Here is a 15,596-nt window from a genome sequence, read left to right on the forward strand (position 1 = left end):
GTTTTAGGCTAATCTAGTGGCTGCATTTGAGCAGAGCCTGGTAAATATGACATCCCGCCTGCGACACCTGGCAGAGACGGCTGAGGAGAAGGTGAGAGGCTTGGGAAGGGGAGGGAAGAATGGGTGCAGTGATGGGGGTTCTCCTGGACAGAGAGGTCCAGGCTGACCTCCTCCTCTTGCTCATGAGTGCCAGTTTCCCCATCCCTCACTGTCACCCTGGATTCTCAATCTGCCCCCTAATAGAGAGGGACCATATTCCTTATTCCAATTTCCAGCCCTTCTCTATGAAGTTTTGTAGAATTCCAATGTCTTGCCCATTGCCTAGCACATCATAAGGGCTCCTGCTAGTCCCAACTAATGACACTGTTTTCTTTTCTTTTCTTTTCTTTTTGAGATGGAGTTTTGTTCTTGTTGCCCAGGCTGGAGTGCAATGGCACAATCTCGGCTCACTGCAGCCTCCACATCCTGGGTTCCAGCGATTCTCCTCCCTCAGCCTCCCAAGGAGCTGGGATTACAGATGCTGGCCACCACACCCAGCTACTTTTTGTGTTTTTAGTAGAGACGTGGTTTCACCATGTTGGCCAGGCTGGTCTTGAACTCCTGACCTCAGATGATTCACCCGCCTCAGCCTCCCAAAGTGCTGGGATTACAAGTGTGAGCCACCACGCCTGGCCGATGCTGTTTTCATTTCTCTCTCAGGACACTGAGCTGCTGGATTTGCGAGAAACCATAGACTTTCTGAAGAAAAAGAACTCTGAGGCCCAGGCAGTCATCCAGGGAGCCCTTAATGCCTCAGAAACCACACCCAAAGGTAGGACATCCAGCCACAGATTGAGAGGGAACAGGGATGGCAGGAAAGGAAGATTATTACAGATTTTTATCTGGGGCCATAATATTCCAGATCCTATATCAAATCTCTAGAAGGTGAGGGCCTTTAGATACCCTTTAGTGTGATGTCTGGACTGGTCAGTGAGGAGTACCCCGGGCATGACCCCAGCTTCCCAGGCCATGAAGGCAAGTAAAGGAGACCTGTAGGCCCCGTGGGCCTTCTCCTCAACCTTTTGGTCAGGGCCAAAGAGCCATCAAAGACAATCATTAAAATAGCCCTTTCCATTTTTATGCATATGTGTTGTGTGTCCACACACACATGCATAGACACACACACACACAATCTTATTTGATCCTCACTTCAGTTCTTCAAGGGAGATTCAATCAACTCTTTACGTGAAACAACCAAAGTTCACATGAGTTACATGGTGCTGAAATGGCAAGTTAGCCTGGATGTTTACTCACCAGTCAAGCTTTGCTACAGAAGTCAAGATGGATGGTAGTCTGATGCACAAAAATCTGTGATCTCTAATTCCAGCCAGGATGTCAAGATGCCTTGGCAGTCCTCTTACCTGTCCACAGTCAGTTTTCTTTTTTATTTCACTGTCAGGGATTCCCAGTTTTCATTACTTTTTTCAAGCTCCTCGTTCCACCACTGACTTGCCTAACTCTGAACATAGCCTTGGCCCCCTCCTTAGTTAAGAAAATGATCATTTTCAAGGGAGACCTCCATTGCCTCTTCCCCACTCCGTGCCTTTATATTCATCCAAGACTTATTTATTTGTCTCCAGTTTGTTGGAAGGATCTATCCCTTCTGGCCAAGAATGACCACTTACCTAATGTTTTGGGATGCCTTCTTTAGCAACTATACAACCTACCCTCCCCACACACCTGCCCTTTTCCACCTCTCTGATCTCTTATTCTCTATTCATTCCTCTGCTTATAAACCTGCCACAGGCTCTCATATTTTAAAGAGGAAAGATGTATGAATCTATGTTCTAACTATAATCTCCTTCCTTCCTCTAGTTCATCCTACATCGCCATCTCCCTTTCACACCTAACCCCAATATAATCACACCATCATTCTACCAAAAGCACTTTCACTAAAGTCACCAGTGACACCCATTTTTCCAAAATCCAACTTACAGTTTTTAGTTTAGTTTTAGTTTTTTGTTTGTTGTTGTTGTTGTTGTTTTGAGATAGAGTCTTACTCTGTTGCTTAGGCTGGAGTGCAGTAGTGACACGATTTCGGCTCACTGCAACCTCTGCCTCCAGGTTCAAGTGATTCTCCTGCCTCAGCCTCCCAAGTAACTGGGATTACAGGCATGTGCCATCATGCCCAGCTAATTTTTGTATTTTTAGTAGAGATAGAGTTTCACCATGTTTGCCAGGCTGGTATTGAACTCCTGGCCTCAAGAGATACACTGCCTCAACCTCCCAAAGTACTGGGATTACAGGTGTGAGCCACCACACCTGGCCTAGTACTTATTTTACTTTATATTTGTAAAATTGAGATAATAACACCTAACCTGATCCCCCAAGACTTCTAAGATTTGGCCCTATTGTCCTTTGATTTTGTTGTTGTTGTTATTTTAGAGACAGGATCTCACTCAGTATAACCTCAAACTCCTAGGCTCAAGCAGTCCTTCCATCTGTCTCCTGAGTGGCTAGGACTACAGGCACATGCCACCATGCCCAGCTAATTTTTAAAATTATTTTTAGAGACAAGATGTCGCTGTGTTGCTGAGGTTGGTCTTAAACTCCTGGCCCCAAGCAATGCCCCTGCCTTGGCTTTTCGAAGTGCTGGGATTATAGGCATGAGCCTCCAAGCCCAAGATTTGGCTCTATTTAATGTCTCCTTTCTTCATTAACTTTTTCCCCCTAGCTTTTGAGTCATCATTGCTGTCTTGGTCTCTTCCTCCTGCTGACTCCTTCATGGAACCTCCTTAAGCCCTGGTATTTCCCAAGGCTCCACCCACAGGTTTTGCTTTTATGACTGTACACACTTTCCCACATCTATCCTGTACTGTCTGTAATTTTTTTAAATGAGATATAATTCATGTGCCATTAAGTTCACCTTTTTAAAGTATATAATTCCGTGGCTTTTAGCATATTAACAAGCTGTGCAACCATCACCATTACGTAATTCCAGAACATTTTCATCACCTCCATAGTAAATAAATAATCAGGAAACAGATACTGCCCATTTCCCCTCTTCCCATCCCCCATCCTCCCAATCTCCCCTCCTCCCACTTCCATTCTCCCCTCCTCCCATCCCCCCTCTACCATTCTCCCCTCCTCCCATCCCCCCTCTCCCATTCTCCCCTCCTCCCACTCCCCGCTCCTCACATTCCCTGGCAATCACTAATCTATTTTCCGTCTCTATGGATTTGCCTATTCTGGACATTTACTATAGACAGACTCATAGAATATGTGGTATTTTCTGATTAGCTTCTTTCACTTAGCAAAATGTTTTCAAGACTCATCCATGTTCTGTCATGTATCCACACATCATTCCTTTTTATGGCTGAATAATATTCCATTGTGTGGATATACCCCAGTTTGTTTAGCCATTCATCAGTTGATAGGTAGGCATAGAGTTGTTTTCACTTTTTGCCTTTTATGAATAATGCTGCCATGAACATTCATGTACAAGTTTGTATGGACATACATTTTTATTTCTCTAGGGTATATACCTAGAAGTGGAATTGCTGGGTCATATGGTGACTCTGACTTTTTGAGGAATTGGAAAGCTGTTTGTCACAGCAGCTGCACCATTTTTTACATTCCTATCAGCAGCATATGAGGGTGCCAGTATCTCCACATTCTTTATTTTGGTTTGTTTGTCTTGAGACAGAGTCTCACTGTTGCCCAGGCTAGAGTGCAATGGTGCAATCTCGGTTCACTACAACCTCCACCTCCCAGGTTCAAGTGATTCTCCTGCCTCAGCCTCCTGAGAAGCTGGGATTACAGGTGCTTGACACCACACACCTGGCTAATTTTTTTTTTTTTTTTAATAGAGACAGGGTTTCACCAAGTTGCCCTGGCTGGTCTCGAACTCCTGACCTCCAATGTTCCACCCACCTTGGCCTCCCAAAGTGCTGGGATTACAGGCATGAGCCACCACGCCTGGCCCAGTATCTCCACATTCTTGCTAACACTTACTGACCTCTTTTTTTTTAATAGCCATCTTAGTGGGTGTGAAGTGGTATCTCATTATGGTGTTGATTTTCATTTTCTTTATGGCTAAGAATACCAAGCATCTTTTCACGTGCTTATTTGCTACCTGTATGTCTTTATGGGGAAATGTCTATTCGAATCCTTGGCCCATTTAAAAAATCGTGTTATTTGTCTTTTGTTGTTGAGCTTTAAGGGTTTTTAAATATATTCTGAATATTAGACCCTTATCAGACATAGGATTTGAAAATAGTTTCTCTCATTTTATGGGTTGCTGTTTCATTTTGTTGAAAATATCCTTTGAAGAACAAAAGTTTTCCATTTTGATGAAGTATAATTTATCTATTTTTTTTCCTTTGGCTGCTCGTGCTTTAGGTGCTGTATCTAAGAAATTATTACCTAATCCAGGGTCATGAAGACTTATTCCTAGGATTCCTTCTAAAATTTTTCTTAGTTTTAGGTCTTTGTTCCATTTTCAGCAAATTTTTATACGTGGTATGAGGTAGGCAGTCCAACTTCATTCTTTTACATGAGGATATCTAGTTGTTCCAGTATCATTTGCTAAAAAGACTATTTTTTTCCCCACTGAATTGTCTTGGCTCTCTTTAGAAAATCAATTGACCATAAATTTATGGGTTTCTTTCTGGACTTTCAGTTCTGGTCCATTCTTCTATATGTCTATCCTTTGCCAGTACCACATTATTTTGATTACTGTAGCTTTGTAGTAAGTTTGGAAATTGGGAAGTGTGAGTTCTCCAACTTTGTTCTTTTTCAAGATTGTTTTGGCTATTCTGGGTCCTTTGCATTTCCATGTGAATTTTAGGATTCATTTGTAAATCTCAGATTGAATTTTGCTAGTGATTCCATGAAATCAATTTAGAGAGTATTGCCTCTTAACAATGTTAAGTCTTCCAGTCCATGTGACAGGCATGCCTTTATTTAAATATTCTTTCATTTCTTTCAGTGATATTCTGCTGTTTTCAGAATTTGAACCTTGTACTTCTTTTGTTAAACTTAGTTTTTATGCTGTTGTAAACAGAATTGTTTTCTTAATTTCTCTTTTGAGTTATTGATTACTAGTGCATAAAAATACAATTGATTTTTTGCACATTGATCTTGTATCCTGCTGACTTACTGGGCTCATTTATCAGCTCAGGTGGTTTTAAAATCTCTTCTTAATCTGTATTTCTGTCCTTATCAGTCTCCTGAGTTCCAGACCTTTACTTCGAGCCAGCTTTTGGATGTTAGTACTTACATCCAACTTTTAGATGTTTTCACTTAGTTGACCTCATAGAGGTATCTCTAACTTAACATGTCCAAAATTAAAGTCCTCCCCTTCACCCCACTTACAAATACACAAGTCAGCCTTTTCCCTTCTATAGTTTATGCTTCTCAGGTATTATCATTTGCCTGGTTGCCCAAGCCACTAATATGAGAATCATCTTTGATTCCTCACTGTTTCACCCTGTATAGTCAGTTAGTTCTAACTCCTACAGAGATCTCAATTCTGTCCCTCTTCTGTATTGTCACTACCCTGGCTCAGGTTTTTATCATTCTTCTCCTGGAATATTGCAATAATTTCCTAACCGGTCTTGCTGTGCTCCAGTTCTTCCAGTTCTTCCCTTGCCCCCAGAATAATCCGATTATGTCAGTTAAGATCAGAAATTACTCCAGGGCAGGCACAGTGGCCCATGCCTACAATCCCAGCACTTTTGGTGGCCAAGATGGGAGGTTCACTTTAGGCCAGGAGTTCAAGACCAGCCTGGGCAACATAGTGAGACCTCATTCTTAAAAAATTAGCCTGTAGTCCTAGCTACTCCTGAGGCTGAGTCTGGAGGACTGCTTAAGCTCAGGAGGTGGAGGCTGCAGTGAGCCATGGTAACCACTGACTCCAGCCTGGATGACAGAGTGAGACCCTGCGTAAAAAAAAAAAAATCCAATTTGAATATAGACTAGATATTACATGAAAAGAATTACTGTTGATTTTGTTTATTTTTTATTTATTTACTTTTTTTTTTGAGACAGAGTCTCACTCTGTTGCCCAGGCTGGAGTGCAGTGGTACAATCTTGGCTCACTATAACCTCCACCTCGCGGGTTCATGTGATTCTTCTGCCTCAGCCTGCTGAGTAGCTAGGCCTACAGGTGTGTGCCCACCACGCCTGGCTAGTTTTTGTATTTTTAGTAGAGATAGGGTCTCACCATGTTGGCCAGAGTGGTCTGAACTTCTGGCCTCAGGTGATCTGCCCACCTCAGCCTCCCAAAGTGTTGGGATTACAGGTGTGAGCCACCGTACTGGCCACTGTTCATTTTCTTAGGTGTGATAATAATAATGTGGGAGAATGTTCTTATTCTTAGAAAGTATATCCATCTCCAAAAAAAAAAAAAGAAGAAAAGTATATCCTGAAGATGTGTTCTCTGAAACTTATTTTCAAATTGTTCAAGAAATTCTGTGTGTGTGTGTGTGTGTGGAGAGAGAGAGAGAGAGAAAAAATAAAACAATCTTAACAATTGTTTACTTAGGTGGAGGGTATATGGGTTTTTCTGTATGTAACTGCTCTTCAAACGTATATTTGCTGAATGAATGAATTGTGCTTTTTGCTATGAACTTTCATATTATCCTCAGTTAATGTTGATCCAGGCTCAACTTTGTCAGAAGGATTTCTAAGAACATTCAAAGAATCAATGCTTAGGCAATGATACCTATCTTTATTTTATTTTATTTGTAAATAGATAATATACATGGTACAAAATTCAAAATGCACAAGTGGTTTCTTAACTTTTTGAAGATTGCTTGATTCTATAACATATGATTTGCTCTTAAAAGTACTATATAGGGGTCAGGTGTGGTGGCTCACGCCTGTATCCCAGCACTTTGGAAGGCCGAGGCAGGTGGATCACCTGAGGTCAGGAGTTCGAGACCAGCCTGGTCAAGATGATAAAACCCTGTCTCTACTAAAAATACAAAAAAATTAGCCAGGTGTGGTGGTGCACACCTGTAATCCCAGCTACTTGGGATGCTGAGGTAGAGAATTGCGTGAACCTGGGAGGTGGAGGTTGCACTGCGCTGAGATCGCGCCACTGCACTCCAGCCTGGATAACAGAGTAAGACTCCCTTGCAAAAAAAAAAAAAAGAGAAAGAAAAAGGGAAAAAGACATTGAGGGCTATCCTTGATCTGGCCTGAGCCTAATCTCCACCCTCACTTCTTTCTGTACCCCACAGGTGCCCTGTGCTGCTTCCATTCCAAGCTACCCACAGTCCTCAAAGCAAAGCCAGTTCCCTGGACAGTGCCTTTGCATGTACCCTTTCTTCAGCCCTAAATATGTTTTCCAAAATTCCCACCTGAAGAATGTCTGCTCTTTCAGTACTCAGACATCTCCTTTCACTCCTTCCTTCCCTGTTGCAGAAAAGTAGATCATTTTTTGTGTCATCACAAACCTTCTCAGAAAGCGAAGATTTTCTACCCACCAGATGAGAAAACTGAAGCTCTTTCAGGTGGAAAGCAGGGTGCATGGCTAGTGATGTACATGGCTAGTTCTTGGTCTTGGGCCATCATATAGCTAAGTATTGCTGGAAAAATCATGAAAAAATGGTAGGCTGATACCTCCATAAGACTGTAGAGGGCTGGAGTTAACTCCTTCGACTGATTCAAGCTGAGTTCATGACCACGCCACTTCTGGTTCTTGAGAAGAGGAATAATTTCTTATTTATTTTTTATTTTCGTTATTTTTTTTGAGATGGAGTTTCGCTGTTGTTACCTAGGCTGGAGTGCAATGGCACGATCTCAGCTCACCGCAACCTCCACCTTCTGGGTTCAAGCAATTCTCCTGCCTCAGCCTCCAGAGTAGCTGGGACTACAGGCACGCACCACCATGCCCAGCTAATTTTTTTTTTATTTTTAGTAGAGACGGGGTTTCACCTTGTTGACCAGGATGGTCTCGATCTCTTGACCTCGTGATCCACCCGCCTTGGCCTCCCAAAGTGCTGGGATTATAGGCGTGAGCCACCACACCCGGCCTTCATTTCTTATTTAATTCTTACCTTTGCATTTTTTCTATGTTGAAACACGATTGGGACTCAATACAAGTTTGTTGAATGAATCATCCAAAAAAATGAATGATGTGGATTGAGGAGTCGGTTGGTTCGCTCTTATCTTCTGCAACTAGACTTGCCTGAAGTCTCACAACCTCTCTAAATCTGTTCTGTTTTTCCCACCTCTTCTTGGCCCTAGAACTTCGGATCAAGAGACAAAACTCCTCAGATAGCATCTCAAGCCTCAACAGCATCACTAGCCATTCCAGCATTGGCAGCAGCAAGGATGCTGATGCGAAAAAGAAGAAAAAAAAGAGTTGGGTAGGTAAAGGTTTGGGGGGTGGAACCGTCGTGGACCACCTTCACCTCAGCATAGGGACTGAATCCTTCCAGGATTAAGCAAGGCATAGTCCCGTCTAACACTGAGCCCTGGTGTGATGTTTGCCCAGAGCACGGTCTCCTAAATTCTCCCTTCCCTCAGTCATTCCCTACTTGTCCCAAGGCCACCCCTCTGACCTTTATGTGCATCTGCTTTCCTTGAGCTCTCCATACTGGTTAGGCCAGATGTATTTGGTGACAGAAGAATGCTGAGGAAATACTCAGAAGGGAACCTCTCATCAGTTCTGTGCCCCCACTCCCCCTACTCCCTTCTATACTATGCAGAGAAGATTTTATGAACAAAGCAGTTCATTCTAGACTCCTGGAGGTCATTTCTCTAATTTCTGGAGACATTTTGTGGAGCTTTCCAGATTATTTCAAAGGACTCTTTATATTACCTTTGGCAGGTCCAGAGGTGATTTTTGTGTGTGTGGTTTTTTTCCCCTTGCATAATCCTAAACTGACTTTGGACGCCCTTTCTGAAATTCTTCAGGCAGTTCTAGACATTCTCAGCCCCTCTTGCTGATTGTGGTAAGAAAGCATCCCCAAGTGGAGATGTCCTGCTCCTCTGTCCCCTGTTCAGTAAGACTCGCCCAGACCTTTGTATAATGCAGACAGGTACCAGCTGTGTGAAATGAGTGATTAAGTGTTGATTCTTTTTTTTTTTTTTTTTTCCTTCAAAATGCTGACTCCAAATCCCTATTTTTTTCCAGGTCTATGAGGTAAGAGACCCAGTTCCTATCCCCTTATTTTCTCTTTCCCTTTACCATACCTTCCCTATTACCAGAGCAACTCCCTTCCCCTAAAAAAAAAAAAAAAAAGAATGGCCACTCATAACACTAACTGTAACAACCACCAGAGTTCCTAACTCACTCCACTGCATGGTCCATCCACAGCTGCCCCATGTGAGGACAGAGGAGTGGTCTGGTTGGGGGCCAAATGGGAAAGTCAAAGAAAATTGAAATCTATTCCCTACTATCTTCCCCTGATACAAAATTGGCCGGTTATAAAAAGCAGTCAAATTGAACTCCTCCTTTCTAGAAAATGAGCCACCTTCTTTCTGGTTCTATAAAACCTAGAGACCCAACATGGAAGAGCGTCACTGGATGAAAGTTATCTTGACCACAGTTTCCACAGGTCAGTTCAGCCTGGGCCTAACCTGAAGATTTAGCTCTAGAGTAGGATGAACCAGAGATAGTTGAGGGATATAGACCAGGAGGGTACACTCAAGTCACCCCAAAGCCTAAACCCATCTAAGCATCAGTGGAGTTCCCAAAGACATTTCAGGGATTTGAGTATAGTCTAAGACAAACAGAAAGTGCATCCAGAATTTCTGTCACCATCCAGTTACCTGGGGTCCACTCTAACCCTACCCCAACATTGTGCTAGGTGTTGTGAAGGACATGAAAAACGGAATGTATAATCTCATCATTAAGGAGGCTGCAGTATTACTGGGGAGACAAAAAAAATATATACATATACAATTAATAGCAATCCAGCGGTGCCACAGTGCTTATTCAGGCAGTAAGTGCTAATGGAGTTCACAGATGAAGAGACAGTGATTACAAGAGGCAAGGAAGACATCTCAGAGGAGGTAAAAGTTAAACTGAGACGGAATTGTGATAGGTAGAGGGGAATGTGTAGGGATGCCTTCTACATAGATACTGTGCAGAAGAGAAGCAGTGGGAGAGGGAGAAGACCAGCTTAGCTAGAGCACTGACTGACTAGGATATAGCATACATGTGAAGAGGCTGATACTTATTTAACTTTGATTTTTTAGATTAACATTTCCCAAAGTATGTTCCACTGATTGCCAGTCCGTTGAGGTGCTCCTTAAAAAGTGATATCATTGGTTGGGCGTGGTGGCTCACGCCTGTAATCCCAGAACTTCAGGAGGCTGAGGCTGGCGGATCACTGGAGCTCAGGAGTTCAAGATGGGCCTGGGCAACATGGTGAAACCCCACCTCTATTAAAAATACAACAATTCACTGAGTGTGGTGATATTCGCCTGTGGTCCCAGCTACGTGGGGGCTAAGGTGGGAGGATAGCTTGAGCCTGGGAGGTCGAGATTAAGTGAGCCAAGATCAAATCACTGCACTCTAGCCTGGGTGATAGAGACCCTGTCTCCAAAAAAAGAAAAAAGTGATACAATTGTCAAATAAATTTGAGAAGTACTGCATTTTTTCTTTTTTCCTTTACATTTTATTTTATTTTATTTTATTTTTATTCGGGAGGGAGCTCCCACTGTGTGGGAGGGGATTCCAGAAAGTTGGAAATCCTTTTTTGAGGCAGAGTCTCACTCTGTCACCCAGGCTGGAATGCAGTCACATGATCTCAGCTCACTGCCACCTCTGCCTCCTGGTTCAAGCGATTCTCCTGCCTCAGCCTCCTGAGTAGCTGGCATTACAGGCATGCACCACCATGTCCGACTAATTTTTGTATTTTTAGTAGAGACAGGATTTCACCGTGTTGGCCAGGATGGTCTCAAACTCCTGTCCTCAGGTGATCCACCCACCTCCACCTCCCAAAGTGCTGGGATTACTGGCATGAACCACCACACCCAGCCTAAATACTGCATTTCTACATCTGCACAGAAAAAAGTTCTGAAATATCCCCCAACAAATAATCTTGTTTCATTTTGCTTAATCTATTCTAAACTCATTTAATCATGGAACCATTAGCCACATAACGTCAAATATCTCCCAACAGTTCTGGCTTTGGGACTACTGAACTACACATATTCTCAGGACCTCATTGATCTTAGGGGTATATGCTTCAGGCAGCTTGTCATGGGATCTCTCTATGCATGTGTGTGCAGGCGTGTGCACACACACATACCATCCTTTGAGGCAGTGGCATGCAGAAAACTTTATTGGATTGAAAATTATGAAGCCTGAGTTCTAGTCTTAAGTCTTATGTCAATTATACAATTTCAAGCGAGTCAACTCTCTGGCCTTTTCAGGCTCAGTTCTGCATCTCTACAGAGAACTGAGGTTTATGATACTTTTGAGCTCTGACTGCTCAGTGATAAGAAGTCACCTGGAGCCAGCCAGCTGCACACATACTCACTTATTCATATCCCCACCACAGCCAAATTGGTCCTCCTTTATGTCTTGCCTGGTGGAAACCCCAAGACGTACCACCCACCAGCTCCATCCATCATCTGACAGGCTTCCTGTGTTCCAGAAGAGACACTTAGGAAGTGTACCCTCAAATTTCTCCTTTATTTTTCTCACTGTCCCAAAGATCTGGTTTGCCTTTGTCCCCTGTAACCTTCGACCCCTCCTTTACTCTCTGCCTCTTGCTGCCATTTCATATTTGTCCGTGTGTGTGTGTGTGTGTGTGTGTGTGTGTGTGTGTGTGGTGTGTGGTGTGTGCAGGCTGTATGGATGCATGTGGATGGGGACAGGACCCTGATTTGTATCTCTAGCTCACATCCCTAACATCCAAGCTCATCAACACCAAGATCAAACAAGCTATGGTCAGATTATAATGCCCCAAGTACTCTAAGGAGATGCTGGGAAATAGCCCTTCTTCTAGGACATTTGAAATCATAAAAAATGCTTATGTCTGGCTGTTTTAACCATTCTCTGATGTGCTGGGCACAAGAAATACCAAAAGAAGCTTGATCCCACTGCCTTCCTGTGTTCTCCATGGAATCATATTGTCAGTTTCTGGTTGATAGTTGACTAGTTGAACAGATTCTGAGCTGTTAAGCCACAGTCAGAGGCATCATGGGGTGGCGTCTGAGGCCCACAGTGAGCTAGGTTCTAGACTGAGTGGTTACTGTTCTGCTGTAGAAGGTGGGATTGGATCACTGAGTGGTATACCATATGACCTCTGGGACCTTCTCTCTCTCCCCATTAGGGACATAATTCCCCCTATAAGCGAGAGAATACCCAGGAAGTTCCCATAGCCTACAATAGCAGCAAGCTAGAAGATTCTGTTCTTTCTCTCAGACCTAATTTTCTTTCTTTCTTTCTCTTTTTTTTTTTTTTTTTTTTTTTTGAGACAGAGAGTCTCACTCTGTTGCCAGGCTGGAGTGCAGTGGTGCAATCTCAGCTCACTGCAACCTCCGCCTCCACAGTCCTAATTTCTAGGCAACTCTTCTGTCCATATTCCATGAATCAAGTGAATTACAGAGGGTGGCTTAATTAAAGTAAATCCCCTGCCTTCACCTCTCTCTGTCTCAGAAGTCCCAGTCCAGTCCTCCCCCATCCCCAGAGTAGAGCCCTGATATCCCTCTACCTGGATCTGCTTTTTTCTAGCTTCGAAGTTCCTTCAACAAAGCCTTCAGTATAAAAAAGGGGCCCAAGTCAGCTTCCTCATACTCCGATATAGAGGAGATTGCTACACCCGACTCCTCAGCCCCCTCATCCCCCAAACTGCAGCATGGTTCTACAGAGACTGCTTCACCCTCCATCAAGTCCTCCACCTCGTCCTCCGTGGGCACTGATGTCACTGAGTAAGTGCTCTCTGTCTCCCTGCCACCCAGCCTGGTACCAGTGTAAGCTGTGGGCTAGAGTTGACAGGAGGCCATTAGACCTTAGACAAGCAGTACTTATTGCTTACCTCTCCCTGGGGATATGAGACCAACAGATGGACCTTTCCTCTCATGCTGATTGAATTTCTATGGGCAGGAGGAGCTACGACCAGCAAGCATGGCTCTCAGTATTCTCCAGTAACTCCAGTGCTTCTTCATGTAGCCTGGCTTGACTCGCTTTCTTACAGGGGCCCTGCTCACCCAGCCCCCAACACTAGGCTATTCCATGCGAATGAGGAGGAGGAGCCAGAGAAGAAGGAGGTATCAGAGCTGCGCTCTGAGCTATGGGAGAAGGAGATGAAGCTTACAGACATCCGCCTGGAGGCCCTCAACTCTGCCCACCAACTGGATCAGCTTCGGGAGACCATGCACAACATGCAGGTCAGTATCTGGGTGGATGGCTACAGGAAAGGGAAGATCAAGGCTTGCCATCTGTCCCACCTGCCACCCTACCCTGTCTGTTCTTGCCACAGTTGGAAGTGGACCTGCTAAAAGCGGAGAATGACCGGCTGAAGGTAGCTCCAGGCCCCTCCTCAGGCTCCACTCCAGGGCAGGTCCCTGGATCATCTGCGTTATCCTCCCCACGCCGCTCCCTGGGCCTGGCACTCACCCATTCCTTCAGCCCCAGTCTTGCAGACACAGGTACCTGTTTGGGAGAAGACTATAAAGGTGAAAGGAAGAAAAGGGTTTATTTCATTGTTACATGATTCCACTTGCTCTGGTCAGGGAGGTAACAATGCCCAAGCCAAGCAGGTGCCAGTGTCCTGAGACACCGAGTATAATGGTCCTTCAACCTTAGCTACTTGTGAGTTTGGGACTCCCATTCCTTTTCTGTGGCAAACAGAGTTATTTGGAAAGGGTAATGATAGGAAAGTTTAGGAAAGGCTGCGGGTACTCCTAAAACTAGATGGTTCTTTCCAATCCCCACAGACCTGTCACCCATGGATGGCATCAGTACTTGTGGTCCCAAGGAGGAAGTGACCCTTCGGGTGGTGGTGAGGATGCCTCCACAGCACATCATCAAAGGGGTAAGAAGCTTCAGCGAGAGCCACTGTGGGCATGAACATAATACTGCTAGATTTCTCCAAGAAAATCGGGGCCCTGGGTACCTCCAAACCAAAGAACTCAACTCCAAGGCCTTCAGGACCTCCTGTTCACTGAGTCGTCTGCAGTGAAGCTCAAGCGTTTTTCCTACCTTGGCCTTACAGGACTTGAAGCAGCAGGAATTCTTCCTGGGATGTAGCAAAGTCAGTGGAAAAGTTGACTGGAAGATGCTGGATGAAGCTGTTTTCCAAGTATTCAAGGTAAAGTGATACCTGGACTCAAAAAGGTTGCTCATCCTCTCATGGGATATATATGCTTTTTTAGAGATAAGGTCACCCTATCTCTCTGTCACCCAGACTGGAGGGCAGTGACGCGATCACAGCTCACTGCAGCCTTGAACTCCTGGGCTGAAGTAATTCTCCTGTCTCAGCCTCCGGAGTAACTGGGATTACAAGCATGTGCCACCAAGCCTGGCTTCTCACAGGATATTAAACCATCCAGGCGCTGGGATCCTGGGGACTTTTGAGGCTTTATGGAGAAATGCTACCTAGGAAAAGCATATGCTCTGCTCTTTTTCCATCTACTTCATTCTTTCTTGTGGTTTTACACCTGTGCTTGTATCTTTTCTTCTTGTTCTCCCCGTCTCTTCCGTCAGGATTATATTTCTAAAATGGACCCAGCCTCTACCCTGGGACTAAGCACAGAGTCTATCCATGGCTATAGCATCAGCCACGTGAAACGCGTGTTGGATGCAGAGCCCCCTGAGATGCCACCTTGCCGTCGAGGTGTCAATAACATATCAGTCTCCCTCAAAGGTCAGTCTTTGTGTCTTGGGGTGAGGTGGTGTGGCATGAAGGCAGGGAGAGGATCATCACCAAATAATCCGTCATGCATTCACTCAGCAAGAACTCACTGAGAAGGTATAATGTGAAGAAGGTGCTTAAGTAATGTGAGATATCAAAAGATGAGTAAGACCCAGTCCTAACTTTGGCTCCCAGGGGCACTTTTGCTAAGCCCTGGCTTCTTACTCCACTCCTCACCCCCAGCTCAGAGCATGCCCCTAAAAAGGAGATCTAAGTTTTCAAAACTAGGAGTTAGGGGACTCCTATGGAACCATGGGGCAAGTGGCTCTCAGTTTCTTCAGGGAGCTCCTAGATGAAAAAAGAAAAGCTCTTTAGGGTCCCTTGCTATCCTCAGGACCCTGGTCAAGACTTGTGCTTTCTGGGGTGGGGTTCAGGTCTGAAGGAGAAATGCGTCGACAGCCTGGTGTTTGAGACGCTGATCCCCAAGCCGATGATGCAGCACTACATAAGCCTCCTGCTGAAGCATCGGCGCCTCGTCCTCTCGGGCCCCAGCGGCACGGGCAAGACCTACCTGACCAATCGCTTGGCCGAGTACCTGGTAGAGCGCTCTGGCCGCGAGGTCACGGAGGGCATCGTCAGCACCTTCAACATGCACCAGCAGTCTTGCAAGGTGGCTGCCCGCTGAGACCCTTCCAGTCTTTGTTCATGCCTCAGCCTTCCCCAAGCCCCTGTCCCTGGCCCCTTCCTGCCTCAGTTCCCTTTTTCTCACCTCCACCTTTATCTTTCTCCTCC

The 15,596-nt window shown here is 44.8% G+C and overlaps 1 protein-coding gene across 20 annotated transcripts in view; it reads left to right on the plus strand.

The window, feature by feature from the left end:
• The window catches only part of NAV1 (neuron navigator 1), a 272,793-nt gene that overhangs the window by 243,090 nt on the left and 14,107 nt on the right, over window positions 1–15,596 (plus strand). For all 20 annotated transcript variants that reach the window (XM_078356800.1, XM_078356803.1, XM_078356799.1 and 17 more), the window contains 10 exons: window positions 8–91; window positions 700–811; window positions 8,236–8,357; window positions 12,683–12,879; window positions 13,146–13,338; window positions 13,431–13,599; window positions 13,888–13,985; window positions 14,166–14,261; window positions 14,657–14,816; window positions 15,239–15,474. In XM_078356800.1, the coding sequence (XP_078212926.1) occupies window positions 8–91; window positions 700–811; window positions 8,236–8,357; window positions 12,683–12,879; window positions 13,146–13,338; window positions 13,431–13,599; window positions 13,888–13,985; window positions 14,166–14,261; window positions 14,657–14,816; window positions 15,239–15,474 (1,467 nt within the window). The remainder of the gene's footprint in view (window positions 1–7; window positions 92–699; window positions 812–8,235; window positions 8,358–12,682; window positions 12,880–13,145; window positions 13,339–13,430; window positions 13,600–13,887; window positions 13,986–14,165; window positions 14,262–14,656; window positions 14,817–15,238; window positions 15,475–15,596) is intronic.

Source organism: Callithrix jacchus, chromosome 19, assembly GCF_049354715.1.
Source record: "Callithrix jacchus isolate 240 chromosome 19, calJac240_pri, whole genome shotgun sequence".
Taxonomy (NCBI): domain Eukaryota; kingdom Metazoa; phylum Chordata; class Mammalia; order Primates; family Cebidae; genus Callithrix; species Callithrix jacchus.